Source organism: Mustelus asterias, chromosome 14 (genome assembly GCF_964213995.1).
Source record: "Mustelus asterias chromosome 14, sMusAst1.hap1.1, whole genome shotgun sequence".
Lineage (NCBI taxonomy): Eukaryota > Metazoa > Chordata > Chondrichthyes > Carcharhiniformes > Triakidae > Mustelus > Mustelus asterias.
Window position 1 is genome coordinate 3584209 of NC_135814.1, and position 14973 is coordinate 3599181.

A 14973-nucleotide genomic window follows, 5' to 3' on the forward strand; every position below is an offset into this window, starting at 1 on the left:
TGCAGGGTGTGACTCTGCCTGCAGGGCTGTTGGTGTAGGTGCAGGGTGTGACTCTGCCTGCAGGGCTGTTGGTGTAGGTGCAGGGTGTGACTCTGCCTGCAGAGCTGTTGGTGTAGGTACAGGGTGTGACTCTGCCTGCAGGGCTGTTGGTGTAGGTGCAGGGTGTGACTCTGCCTGCAGGGATGGGTGTTGAGATTGCGGATGTGCAGCAACCATCACACGTGGTGTGTGTGGTTCAAATCAGCTCGTCTCTGAGCACAGCGCAGCCGCAAATGCCTTTTTATGGTATTTTACTCTGTTTTTGAGAGACAGGAAGTTCTGACTCAGTTCTTAAAGCAGTTTTTCCGTTGTGTTTTACAGCTCAATCTGCACTGAACCCACTCTAATCCACTCTATCATGACAAAATTCAGTCTCCAAGCACCTATTTTAGGAATTTTATTTTCCAAATAAGTTTTATCAAGGTGAGGGACTTTGGGCCTGAGAAAATCGCTTTCCCCAGATACAGGCATTAGATAAAGATCTCACTGTCCCCACCAAACGCTCCCAGCAAGGGGTTAGATACAGAATAAAGCTCCCTCTGCACTGTCCCCATCAAACACTCCCAGGACAGGTACAGCATGGGGTTAGATACAGAATAAAGCTCCTTGTACACTGTCCCCATCAAATACTCCCAGGACAGATACAGCACGGGGTTAGATACAGAGTAAAGCTCCCTCTACACTGTCCCCATCAAATACTCCCAGGGCAGGTACAGCACGGGGTTAGATACAGAGTAAAGCTCCCTCTACACTGTCCCCATCAAACACTCCCAGGACAGGTACAGCACGGGGTTAGATACAGAGTAAAGCTCCCTCTACACTGTCCCCATCAAACACTCCCAGGACAGGTACAGCACGGGGTTAGATACAGAGTAAAGCTCCCTCTACACTGTCCCCATCATCACTCCCAGGACAGGTACAGCACGGGGTTAGATACAGAGTAAAGCTCCCTCTACACTTCCCCATCAAACACTCCCAGGGCAGGTACAGCATGGGGTTAGATACAGAGTAAAGCTCCCTCTACACTGTCCCCCATCAAACACTCCCAGGGCAGGTACAGGGTGGGATTAGATACAGAGTAAAGCTCCCTCTACACTGTCCCCATCAAACACTCCCAGGACAGGTACAGCACGGGGTTAGATACAGAGTAAAGCTCCCTCTACACTGTCCCCCCATCAAACACTCCCAGGGCAGGTACAGGGTGGGATTAGATACAGAGCATCCAGTTTGAAAGGGAGAAGAATTGATCAAAAATGAATATTTTACACTTAAATAAGGGTAACTATCTGGACGTGAAAGCTGAGCTTGCCGACGTGAATTGGGGCACTCGGCGAGGGAGAAGATCAGTAGAGAAGCAGAGACAGACAGTTGAGGTGATATTTCAGAATTTTCAGAGTATGAGAGTAAAGAAAAATGCTAAAACCCACCATCAGTGATTAACTAAAGACGTTAAGAAAAGCAACAAACTTAAGGAACAAATATGTCGCTGCAAGATGATTAGCAGGTCAGACGATTGGTCAGAATATGAAGAACAGCAGAGAATGACTCAAACATTAATCAGGAGAAAGAAATTAGAGAAGGAGAGGAAGCGAGCTGAGGAAGTACAGACAGATCGAACAAAGAAAATTACAGCACAGGGAACAGGCCCTTCGGCCCTCCAAGCCTGCACCGACCATGATAACAAGAGTTTCTATAGGCGGTGCGGACCTGATGGGCCAAATGGCCTTTTTCTGCACTGTCGGGGTTGTGTGGTTATGTAGTATTTAAACAGGAAAAGAGTCAGCAAAGTGAGTGACAATGGGGAGTTACTCGCCGGGAATAAGGAAATGGTCGATGAAATGAACTGATATTTTGCTCCAATATTCACTTCAGAGCTAACAAGAAACATTCTTGTAATAGCTGTAAATGGGGAGGTGGGAGGGAGAGAGGAACTTGTGAAATTGCAATCAATAGGATAGCAGTACTGAGCAAACTGATGGAGCTGTGGCCTGATCCGGGGTGGACTTCATCCTACAGTCTTAAAAGAAGTGGCGAATGAAATGGTAGATGCCTTGATGTTAATTTTCCAAAATTCATTACATTCTGTAAAGGTTCCATCAGCCTGGAAGAAGCAAATGTAACCCCTCTATTCCAGAAGGGAGGGAAACAGGAAATTACACGCCAGTTAGTTTGATATCTGTTGTGGGGATGGTGTCAAAATCACTCAAAGAAGTTATAACTGGAACTTAGACCAGCTCAACGGATCAGCTATGATCTTATGGAATGACAGAACAAGCTCGAGGGGCCGATTGGCCGCCTGTTGCTCCTATTTTGTATTTTTGAGTAAAGCTCGCTCTGCATTATTCCCATCAAACACTCTCAGGGTAGATAAGGTGCAGGGTTAGATACAGAGTAAAGCTCGCTCTGCATTATTCCCATCAAACACTCAGGGTAGATAAAGTGCAGGGTTAGATACAGAGTAAAGCTCGCTCTACAATAGGTTTGTACAACCTTCTCATGCAAGGGGCCGTGTTTCCATTTTGTTCTCACTGGAGGGGTCGCTGCGCAAGTTTTGGAAAAAGAAGGTTTGACACAACATTAAACATTAATTTCAAGAAAAATTAAGAATGAAGAAAAGAAACAACCTGCAATGTCAAAGAAATAAATTGATCAATTTTTTAAAAAGAGTAATCAATAAAGCTGACTATTAGTGTGTGAGGGTGTGTCTAGCTCAGTCTCCAGTGCTCCCTCACCCACTGTGTGAGTATCTATTGGTGTGTAGTGGTGAGGGTAAGTGAGAATCCTGAAACTGAGTGAAACAGACACACACTTTCATACAGTCTCCCCCTCTCACACTCAGACACTCACGCAAATATGCTCTTGTACACACACAGACACATTCCCTCTCGTGCATGTTCGCACACTTGTTCTCATGCTCACACAGCAATGTGTCTCTCTTTTCCCTGTCTCGCTCTTGTTTCTCTCTCTTCCCATCACTCCTGCTATCCGTCTGTCCGTCTCCCTGCCCCACCTCCCGGGCAAGGAAACCTCTGTCCCGAACACACACGCTGTGGGTGCCTGACCCAATCACAGGTCGTCCCTCTCTTACAGCTGCTGAGAGGCTCACTGGGATTGGTGGATTGGCTCCTTGGAGAACCTTCCACTCCACTTAGCGGCAAGCTGGCTCCACGGACCAGGATGAAGAGGCCAGGGGTTGGACAGCCTGCTGTACACTGTTGTATCGAACACAGCAATGGCAGGCACAATCCTGGATACAGTAAAGATCTTCCAAGTCTTTGCCTTAATTTATAGATTGGAAGGAGGAAAGAAGGGGAGAGAATAAAGGATGTGTTAATGGAAAAGTTCATTGTCTTTTGATTTATGTACTTTGCTGACCTCCCTTGCAGGGTTGTATGCTTCTCAATCCCCAGAATGTTTTTAGGGGGATTGAATACGTAACTTTCTGTTAATTCGCTGCTGTGTTCTGTCCTTACAGTTACTGAAGAGAGTTTATGGCTCTTACCTCGTGGCTCCTGAGGACGGTAAAATATTTCTTTCTTTAATGTTTTAAATAAATTATCAATCTGCACGGACCAGGATACATTGAAGTGTCACTCCATTTGAGTTATTTCTGTGAAACAGACATTTCTGAGGAAATCAGCCAGGGTTCCTGCTCCTGATCCCTGTCCAGTGATCCCTGGGTTAGAGAGAGAGAGAGGGGAAATCAGCCAGGGTTCCTGCTCCTGATCACTGTCCAGTGATCCCTGGGTGAGAGAGAGAGGGGAAATCAGCCAGGGTTCCTGCTCCTGATCCCTGTCCAGTGATCCCTGGGTTAGAGAGAGAGGGGGGAAACCAGCCAGGGTTCCTGCTCCTGATCCCTGTCCAGTGATCCCTGGGTGAGAGAGAGAGGGGAAATCAGCCAGGGTTCCTGCTCCTGATCCCTGTCCAGTGATCCCTGGGTTAGAGAGAGGGGGGAAATCAGCCAGGGTTCCTGCTCCTGTCCAGTGATCCCTGGGTTAGAGAGAGAGAGGGGAAACCAGCCAGGGTTCCTGCTCCTGATCCCTGTCCAGTGATCCCTGGGTTAGGAAGAGAGGAAATCAGCCAGGGTTCCTGCTCCTGATCACTGTCCAGTGATCCCTGGGTTAGAGAGAGAGAGAGGAAATCAGCCAAGGTTCCTGCTCCTGTCCAGTGATCCCTGGGTTAGAGAGAGAGAGAGAGGAAATCAGCCAGGGTTCCTGCTCCTGTCCAGTGATCCCTGGGTTAGAGAGAGAGAGAGGAAATCAGCCAGGGTTCCTGCTCCTGTCCAGTGATCCCTGGGTTAGAGAGAGAGAGGGGAAATCAGCCAGGGTTCCTGCTCCTGTCCAGTGATCCCTGGGTTAGAGAGAGAGAGGGGAAACCAGCCAGGGTTCCTGCTCCTGATCCCTGTCCAGTGATCCCTGGGTTAGGAAGAGAGGAAACCAGCCAGGGTTCCTGCTCCCGATCACTGTCCAGTGATCCCTGGGTTAGAGAGAGAGGGGGGAAATCAGCCAGGGTTCCTGCTCCTGTCCAGTGATCCCTGGGTTAGAGAGAGAGAGGGGAAACCAGCCAGGGTTCCTGCTCCTGATCCCTGTCCAGTGATCCCTGGGTTAGGAAGAGAGGAAACCAGCCAGGGTTCCTGCTCCCGATCACTGTCCAGTGATCCCTGGGTTAGAGAGAGAGGGGAAACCAGCCAGGGTTCCTGCTCCTGTCCAGTGACCGTGGTTATAATGTGTAATTCGACATTGCTGAGTGAAGTCAGGATCAAACTGATGCAGGATTTTCTGCGATGTACCCCACCACCCCAATCGTCCCACCTCAACTCCACTCCGAGTATACCTCACACTCAACCTCAGGTATTCTGGATGCTCTGAGTGGGCCCAGGCAAGGGAAGGGATTAGTCAGAGTGAGGAGAAATGTCTGGGAAAGATTACCGATCATCTTGCAGCAAATGATCCATTGTGGATTCAGATTCTCAAATTGTCAACAGTGAGAGTTGTCGCCCTGTATTAACTCCACAAACCAGCTTTTCAGTGCTGTTTGTGGTGTGCTCAGTGTCTCAGCCTGTGAAAGATGTGGGTAAACCTTGTGAAGGTGATCAGATTCTCATGACTGTATCCTGAGCTGTGTGCTCAGCTGCGTGTGTTCTGTGTCCTGTTTGTACAACGGGTGTGTATTTAAATACTGTGCTGAAAAGGGTAGTTTAGAGTGGAGATTATTCCAAATGTTGACACATCTCTGTCTACATTGGACGCTGTGTCACTTTGAGAACAGTGTAAGAAGTCTCACAACACCAGGTTAAAGTCCAACAGGTTTATTTGGTAGCAAATACCATAAGCTTTCGGAGCACTGCTCCTTCGTCAGATGGAGTGGAAATGTGCTCTCAAACAGTGCAAACAGACAAAATCAAGTTGCAGAATACTGATTAATACTTGATTTTGTCTGTTTGTACTGTTTGAGAGCACATTTCCACTCCATCTGACGAAGGAGCAGTGCTCCGAAAACTTATGGTATTTGCTACCAAATAAACCTGTTGGACTTTAACCTGGTGTTGTGAGACTTCTTACTGTGTTTACCCCAGTCCAACGCCGGCATCTCCACATCATCACTTTGAGAACACCAGCTTGCTGGGAGTGACGTACCAGCTGCTCCTTCCCCCTCCCGCCACAGGCTCTGCTGATGACCCAGTGATCCTGAGCTCGTTCATTTCTGATATTCAGGCCAACATTAGTAAATGCTACTCCAGTCTCTGTAAGGATCAGCTCTGTTACTCCCCGACCACCTCTTACACCCAGAGCTGTAGCAGCCCATCCCACTACATCCTAGCATTTCATGATTAATCCCTCCTCTCTGCCCTCGTATTTGTGGGTGAACCGAGGCAGTTATGGGGGAATCATAGACCATTCTAACAATTATGCGGATCATCTAACCAATCCTCATGACAACCTGCTTATTCCAGGTATCAACCTACTCTTCAAAGTATTTACATCCTTAAATAAGGAGACCAATACAGAAGACAGTATTCGAGATGTGATCTCGCTAATGTCCTGTATAACTGAGGCATAACATCCTTCCTTTTATGTTCAATTCCTCTCATAATAAAGGATAGCATTCCAGTAGCCTTCTTGATTACATGCTGCATCTGCATATTAACCTTTTGTGACTCATGTATGAGCGCACCTAGATCCCTCTGCACCTCCGCATTCTCCATTTAAATAATACTCTGCTTTCTTATTCTTCCTGCCAAAGTGAACAACTTCACACTTTCCCACATGAAACTGCACTTGCCCGCGCACCCAACCTATCTATATCCATCTGCAAAGTCCACACGTCTTCTTTGCAACATACTTTCCTACCTACCTTTGTGTCATCAGCAAATTTAGCTACCGTGCCTTCACTCCCCCTATCTAAGTCATTGAGATAAATCGTAAAACGATTGAGGCTCCAGCACAGATCCCTGGGGGATTCCACTTGTCACATCCTGCCAATCAGACAAAGATCCATTTGTGCATACCCTCTGCTTCCTGTCAGCCAGCCAATCTTCAATCCAGGCTCATTTGTTACGCCTGCACTATGGGAGCTTTTATATTTTGCAATAACCTTTGATGTGGCACCTTATCAAATGCTTTCTGAAAGTCCAAGTTCAGTGTGTCTGCATCATTGCTCCCCCCTCTCCACAGCACGTGTTATTCATAGTCATAGAGGTTTACAGCATGGAAACAGGCCCTTCGGCCCAACTTGTCCATGCCGCCCTTTTTGTTTTAAATCCCTAAGCTAATCCCAATTGCCCGCATTTGGCCCATGTCCCTCTATATCCATCGTACCCATGTAACTATCTAAATGCTTTTTAAAAGACAAAATTGTACCCACCTCTACTACTACCTCTGGCAGCTTGTTCCAGACACCTATCACCCTCTGTGTGAAAAAATTGCCCCTCTGAACACTTTTGTATCTCTCCCCTCTCACCTTAAACCGATGCCCTCTCGTTTTAGACACCCCTACCTTTGGGAAAAGATATTGACTATCTGGCAGATCTGTGCCCCTCATTATTTTATAGACCTCTATAAGATCACCCCTCAGCTCCTACGCTCCAGAGAAAAAAGTCCCAGTCTATCCAGCCTCTCCTTATAACTCAATCCATCAAGTCCCGGTAGCATCCTAGTAAATCTTTTCTGCACTCTTTCTAGTTTAATAATATCCTTTCTATAATAGGGTGACCAGAATTGCACACAGTATTCCAAGTGTGGCCTTACCAATGTCTTGTACAACTTCAACAAGATGTCCCAACTCCTGTATTCAATGTTCTGACTGATGAAACCAAGCATGCCGAATGCCGCCTTCACCACTCTGTCCACCTGTGACTCCACTTTCAAGCAACAATGAACATGTACCCCTAGATCTCTTTGTTCTGTAACTCTCCCCAACGCCCTACCATTAACTGAGTAAGTCCTGCCCTGGTTCAGTCAACCAAAATGCATCACCACGCATTTGTCTAAATCAAACTCCCATCTGCCATTCGTCAGCCCACTGGCCCAATTGATCAAGATCCCGTTGCAATTGGAGATAACTTTCTTCACTGTCCACTATGCCACCAATCTTGGTGTCATCTGCAAACTTACTAACCATGCCCCCTATATTCTCATCCACATCATTAATATAAATGACAAATAACAGTGGACCCAGCACTGATCCCTGAGGCACACCGCTGGTCACAGGCCTCCAGTTTGAAAAACAACCCTCTACAACCACAGAAGCCAATTTTGTATCCATTTAGATACCTCACCCTGGATCCCGTGAGATTTAACCTTATGCAACAATCTGCCATGCGGTACCTTGTCAAAGGCCTTGCTAAAGTCCATGTAGACAACATCAACTGCACTGCCCTCATCTACCTTCTTGGTTACCCCTTCAAAAAACTCAGTCAAATTTGTGAGACATGATTTCCACTCACAAAGCCATGCTGACTGTCCCTAATCAGTACTTACGTCTCTAAATGCCTGTAGATCCTGTCTCTCCAACAATTTACCCACCACAGATGTGGTGGGTAAATTGGCCTGTAGTTCCCAGGCTTTTCCTTGCAGCCCTTTTTAAACAAAGGTACAACATTTGCCACTCTCCAATCTTCAGGCACCTCACCCGTGACTATCGATGATTCAAATATCTCGGCTAGGGGACCCGCAATTTCCTCCCTAGCCTCCCACAATGTCCTGGGATATACTTCATCAGGTCCCAGGGATTTATCTACCTTGATGCGCTTTAAGACTTCCAGCACCTCCTTCTCTGTAATGTGTACAGTCCTCAAGACATCACTATTTATTTTCCCCAAGTTCCCTAACATCCATGCTTTTCTCAACAGTAAATACTGATGAGAAATATTCATTTAGGATCTCACCCATCTCTTGTGGATCCGCACATAGATGACCTTGTTGATCCTTAAGAGGCCCTACTCTCTCCCTTGTTACTCTTTTGCCCTTTATGTATTTGTAGAAGTTCTTTGGATTCTCCTTTGCCTTATCTGCCAAAACAATCTCGTGTCCCCTTTTCGCCCTCCTGATTTCTCTCTTAACTCTACTCCTCCACCCCCATACTCTTCAAGGGATTCACTTGATCCCAGCTGCCTATGCATGTCATGTGCCCCTTTCTTCTTCTTGACCAGGGCCTCAATATCCCGAGTCATCCAGGGTTTCCTACTTCTGCCAGCCTTGCCCTTCACTCGAAGAGGAATGTGTTTACCCTGAACCCTGGTTAACACACTTTTGAAAGCCTCCCACTTACCAGACATCCCTTTGCCTTCCCACAGACTCCCCCAATTAACTTTTGAAAGTTCCTGCCTGATATCATCAAAATTGGCCTTGCCCCAATTTAGAATTTTAACTTTTGGGCCAGACCTATCATTCTCCATAAAACCAATAGAATTATGGTCACTGGTCCCAAAGTGATCCCTCACTAACATTTCTGTCACCTGCCCTTCCTTATTTCCCAAGAGGAGGTCAAGTTTTGCCCCCTCTCTAGTCGGGCCATCCACATACTGAATGAGAAATTCCTCCTGAATACACTCAACAAATTTCTCTCCATCCAACCCTCTAATACTATGGCTGTCCCAGTCAATGTTGGGAAAGTTAAAGTCTCCGACTATTCCCACCCTATTTTTCTTGGAGCTATCTGTAATACATATTTGCTCCTCAATTTCCCACCGACTATTTGGGGCATATCAAAGTGATTTCCCCCTTCTTATTTCTCAGTTCTACCCATACAGACTCAGTGGCCGAACCCTTGGATATATCCCCCCTCAGTACGGCCGTAATGCTTTCCCTAATCAAAAGTGCAACTCCCCCTCCTCTCTTGCCTCCTGTTCTATCTTTCCGATAGCATCTGTACCCTGGAACATTGAGCTGCCAGTCCTGTCCCTCCCTTAGCCATGTTTCAGTAATTGCTATAATATCCCAGTCCCACGTACCCATCCATGCCCTGAGTTCATCTGCCTTGCCCGTCAGGCCCCTTGCATTGAAATAAATGCAGTTTAATCTGACTTCTCTTGCTCTCTGTCTTGCTTTTGCCTGATCTGTCTGGTACTAGGATTACTGACACTGCCTTTACTACTTAATGTGCTCTCTTTAACTTCTGTGCTGTCCTCACACTTCTCTTCTGTCTCCCTACTGCTTTGGATCCCACCCCCCCTGCCAAACTAGTTTAAACCCTCCCGAGTGGCTCCAGCAAATCTCCCCGCCAGGATGTTAGTCCCCCTCCAGTTCAGGTGTAACCCGTCCCTCTTGAACAGATCAGCCCTTCCCCAGAAAAGATCCCAATGATCCAAAAATCTAAATCCCTGCCCCCTGCACCAGCTCTCAAGCCAGGCATCCATCTGCCTAATCCTCCTATTCATACTCTCACTAGCATGTGGCACTGGTAGTAGTCCTGAAATTACTACCTTCGAGGTCCTGCACTTTCACCTTCTGCCTAACTCTCTATATTCACATTTCAGGACCTCGTCCCTTTTCCTACCTATGTCGTTGGTACCAATATGTACAACGACCTCTGGCTGCTCACCCTCCCCCTTACGAATGTCCAGCAATCGCTCAGAGACGTCCTTGACCCTGGCACCAGGGAGGCAACACACCATCCTGGAGTCTCGATTGCGGTCACAGAAACGCCTGTCTGTGCCTCTAACCAGCGAGTCCCCTATTACTACTGCTCGCTTGCTCTTTGCCTGACCCTGTCCCACAGCAGAACCAGCTGTGGTGTCACAGGCCTCCATCAAAGGACTCTGGTAAATTGGTTAAACACAATTTCCCTTTCATAAAACCATGCTGACTTTTCCCAACTACCTTGAGCTGGTCTAAATGTCCAGTTGTAGCCTCTTTAATAATCGATTCAAACACCATCCCCATGACAGATGTCAAGCTGATTGGCGGATAATTTCCTGTTTCTGTCTGTCTCACTTCTTGAATCGAGGGGTTATATAGAGGGGTTGAATCGAGGGGTTATATAGAGGGGTTGAATCGAGGGGTTATATAGAGGGGTTGAATCGAGGGGTTATATAGACGGGTTGAATCGAGGGGTTATATAGACGGGTTGAATAGGGGGGTTATATAGACGGATTGAATCGAGGGGTTATATAGACGGGTTGAATCGAGGGGTTATATAGACGGGCTGAATCGAGGGGTTATATAGACGGGTTGAATCGAGGGGTTATATAGACGGGTTGAATCGAGGGGTTATATAGACGGGTTGAATCGAGGGGTTATATAGACGGGTTGAATCGAGGGGTTATATAGACGGGTTGAATCGAGGGGTTATATAGACGGGTTGAATCGAGGGGTTATATAGACGGGTTGAATCGAGGGGTTATATAGACGGGTTGAATCGAGGGGTTATATAGACGGGTTGAATAGGGGGGTTATATAGACGGGTTGAATAGGGGGGTTATATAGACGGGTTGAATAGGGGGATTATATAGACGGGTTGAATAGGGGGATTATATAGACGGGTTGAATAGGGGGATTATATTTGCTACTTTCCTGTCGGATGGAACCTTTCCACAGCCTAACGAATGTTGGAAAATTACCACCAAGGCATCTTGCCACATCAAAGGTTATTGCAAAATATAAAAGCTCATGGTGCAGGGGTAACAAATTAGCCTGGATTGAAGATTGGCTGGCTGACAGGAAGCTGAGAGTGTGCATAAATGGGTCTTTGATTGGCAGGATGTGACAAGTGGAGTCCCCCAGGGATCTGTGCTGGAGCCTCAAACGTTTTACAATTTATCTCAATGACTCAGATAAGTGGAGTGAAAATTTGCTGATGACAAAAGAGTAGGTAGGAAAGTATGTGGCTAATTTCATTAACCACTTCTTTTAAGACTGTAGGATGAAGTCCACCCCAGAGACTAGTCAAATCGCAGCTCCATCAGTTTGCTCAGTACTGCTATCCTATTGACTGTAATTTCACAAGTTCCTCTCTCCCTTCCACCTCCTGATTTACAGCTATGACTGGAATGTTTCTTGTATCATCTAAAGTAAATACAGAAGCAAAATATCTGTTCATTTCATTTGCCATTTCCTTTTTCTCTACTTTTAACTTCCCATTGTCACTCTCTAGAGGACAAACACTCACTTTGCTTACTCTTTTCATGTTTAAATACCTTAAAAAGGATATGGTAACATTGGAGGCAGTCCAAAGGAAATTCACCAGGCTCATTCCTGGGATGAGAAGAGTGAGGGGTGACCTTATTCAAACATATAAGATCCTGAGGGGGCTTGACAGGGTAGATGGTGAGATGTTTTCATTGGTGGGACAGTCTCGAACAAGGGGACACAGCTACAAGATAAAGGGCCGGTCATTTAAAACTGAGGTGCATAGAAATTTCTTCTTGCAGAGGGTGGTGAATCTCTGGAATTCTCTGCCCAAAGGGTGCTGGAGGCTGGATCATTAGAAGTATTTAAAGTGGAGATGGATAAATATTTGATAGATCGAGGAATAGAGGGCTGTGGGGAAATGGCACAGAAAAGGAGTTGAGGCCGGCATAGATCAGCCATTGAATGTACTGAATAGCGGGGCAGGCTTGAAGGTGACTGACTTCTGCTTCTATTTCTTGTGCTCGTGTGTGTTCAAACTGGGTGTAAAATTCAATTACATTGCGGTTGCTGCTACCTGGAGTTACCTTTACTCTAAGGTCATTAATAAATCCTGTCACATTACACAATGTTAAGCCTAAAATAATCAAGTCTCTAGTTGATTCCAAAACATGCTGTTCTAAGAAACTATCTCAAAAGCATTCTATGAACTTCTCATCCAGACTACTTCTGCCATACTGATTTTCCAGTTTGTGTAGATTAGAGTCACTCATGATTATTGCTGTCCCTTTATCACAAACACCCAATATTTCTTCTTGTGTGCTTTGTCCTTCTTTCCCCGACTATTCCTCATCTCCTGAACCAAGATCATCTTGAACTATTGCACCAATACCATCCTTGATCAACAGTGCTACCTCTCCACCTTTACCTAGCTGCTGCTTCTTCAATGTTATATACCCCCCCCAATATTCAGGAACCAATCCTTGTTCTTCTGCCGCCAGCCTTGCATTCTTTTCTCTAACATGGAGGAGACTGAGGGATGATCTGAGAGCGGTCTTTAAAATTATGTTCAGTGGGATAGACCACAAAGATGTTTTGTCTTGTGTTGGCCAGAATTAGGGCCATAAATATAAGATAGTCACCCAGAGATTGATGAGAATGTGGAACTCACTATCACATGAAGTAATGAGACAGTAGAAAGACGTGAAGGGAAATTGGATACAGACATAAGCGAGAAAGAGATAGCAGGATCTGTTGATGGGATTAGGTGGAGAGCGCTGGGAAGAAGCTCGTGTGGAGTGTAAACAAGTCATGAATATGCTGGACTGAATTGTCTGTTTCTATGCTGTTAATGCTACATGTCTGTGTCTGACCCATTGTTGTAGATTGGAGCGGTCTTGGTTTTTTTGACTGTACTGAAGTTCCCTTTGTTGTTTGCAGGGTACAACGTATCTCTGCTGTTTGATCTGGAAAATATTCCACCCAACAAGGATGAGGTGGTGCACCAGGCCGGCATGCTGAAAAGGAACTGCTTCGCCTCTGTCTTTGAGAAGTACTTCAACTTTCAGGCAGAAGGGAAGGAAGGAGAGAGACGGGCACTGATCCACTATCGTGATGACGAGACTATGTGAGTGATCAGGGATGGGGAAAGAATGCGGTCCCAGGTTAATAGATTCATTTTACTGGAAAGCTGTCCATCTCCCACACTGTTGCTCAAAACTCTTCTCCCATCCCCCAGCTTCTGTACATTTTTCACAAAGTTCTGCTGAGCGCTCGGGCTCCGTTCTGCCCCTCCAGCAGCACAAGTCTGTCGCGGCCAGTCCGATAGCAAACTGAACCATAGAGCGGACCAGTCTGCTTTTGGCTTTAGAATCCAAAATAGTTGAAAGGGAGGTTTGAAAAGTTAATCAAAGATATCCCACACTGCAATAATACCTGCAATTGGCAGACCCCCGAGGCAGGAAATCCACAAGATCAAGTCAAGCAGAGACTAAAACCAATCGTGGCAGAAGCCGATTTGAAATATTAAACTTGGTTACAAACTTGTGTTGTAAAATCTACAGAATTTCTTATGAATTGGGTGTGAACAGATACCTGGGACCTTTGATGTGCGAGAGTTTGGTCATCACCTCATCAGGTGGTTGTTGCCCACAAGATTCTGTCATGAGATGACTCTCAGCCCAGCGTTCCGGCTGTGTATGAAGCAGGAATTGATCCCACATCACTCTCTGTAACTGACACCAGTGTCACTGTGATCTCCTGGACTCTCTGCTTGTGCTTCTATATGATTCAGTTGTGTGTGCAGCACCTGATTGATCTGTGACTCTGCTGCCTTCCAGGTACGTGGAGGCCAAAAAGGATCGTGTGACGGTGGTCTTCAGCACAGTATTCAAGGATGACGATGATGTTGTGATTGGGAAGGTCTTCATGCAGGTAGGAGGAGCAGGCACTGACAATTTACCTGAGGTCACGTTACCCAGCTGTGTTCCTGCCCCACCCCCGGCTCTCTTCCCCAACCTGGCCCCATCACAGCCCACTACACCATAGCCATGTCCCTCACCTCAATACACTTTCCTAACCCCCAGCTCACCTACACCCTCCTCCTCCTCCTCCTCCTCCTCCCCCCCCCCCAAAACCATATCTCCTGCATGTGTGACCCTGGACCTTTCATTGAGGGTTTATTCTAAGCTCTCTCTTTCAGTAAGGTGATTGTGATGTAAACTGCACTTTCTGTGAAATGTTCTCACTTTTCATAGAATCCCGACAGTGCAGAAGGAGGCCATTCGGTCCATCGAGTCTGCACCGACCACAATCCCACCCAGACCCTATCCCCATAACCCCACATATTTACCCTGTTAATCCCCTGACACTGTGGCCATGCAAAATTGACCCATCAACCTAACCCACACTTTTCTCTGTCTTTATTTTAATTACTGCTTGTAATTTGAAACTCTTCAATCAGCTGAGTATCAGTTCACTGGAAGTATGCCAGTGCCAGGAGCAGTATATGCAGATTCTTCCTTTTTAATCAGAGGCAGGGTTGAGGGGGTGATGACAGTGTGTATGTAGCTGATATCAATTCAGATTGCAGCAGCTTCCGCCATGCTCTTTATTTGAATATTGTTGCACACTTCCATGTGTTTAGAGATTTGGTAGGAACACACCAGAAAATAGACCTGGACTTTCACTTAGACACTAGAGAGTTCCATTCACTGGGGGTGTTAGTGTGCATGGGCTGTACCTGAGGGACACTGTGGTGGGGAATGCCTGGGCAGTAGTAATATGGTGACAAGAATTTGCACTGGTAGGAAACCAGTCCAGCGCCTGGGGGTGTGGTGTTTGTGACTATAAAACACACTCGTGTGGG

At 46.4% G+C, this 14973-nt stretch overlaps 1 protein-coding gene across 1 annotated transcript in view; it reads left to right on the forward strand.

Moving 5' to 3' along the window:
- The window catches only part of arpc2 (actin related protein 2/3 complex, subunit 2), a 41589-nt gene that overhangs the window by 14082 nt on the left and 12534 nt on the right, over positions 1 to 14973 (forward strand). The window contains exons 4-6 of the mRNA XM_078227787.1: positions 3515 to 3560; positions 13047 to 13233; positions 13946 to 14039. Coding sequence (XP_078083913.1) covers positions 3515 to 3560; positions 13047 to 13233; positions 13946 to 14039 — 327 coding nt within the window. The remainder of the gene's footprint in view (positions 1 to 3514; positions 3561 to 13046; positions 13234 to 13945; positions 14040 to 14973) is intronic.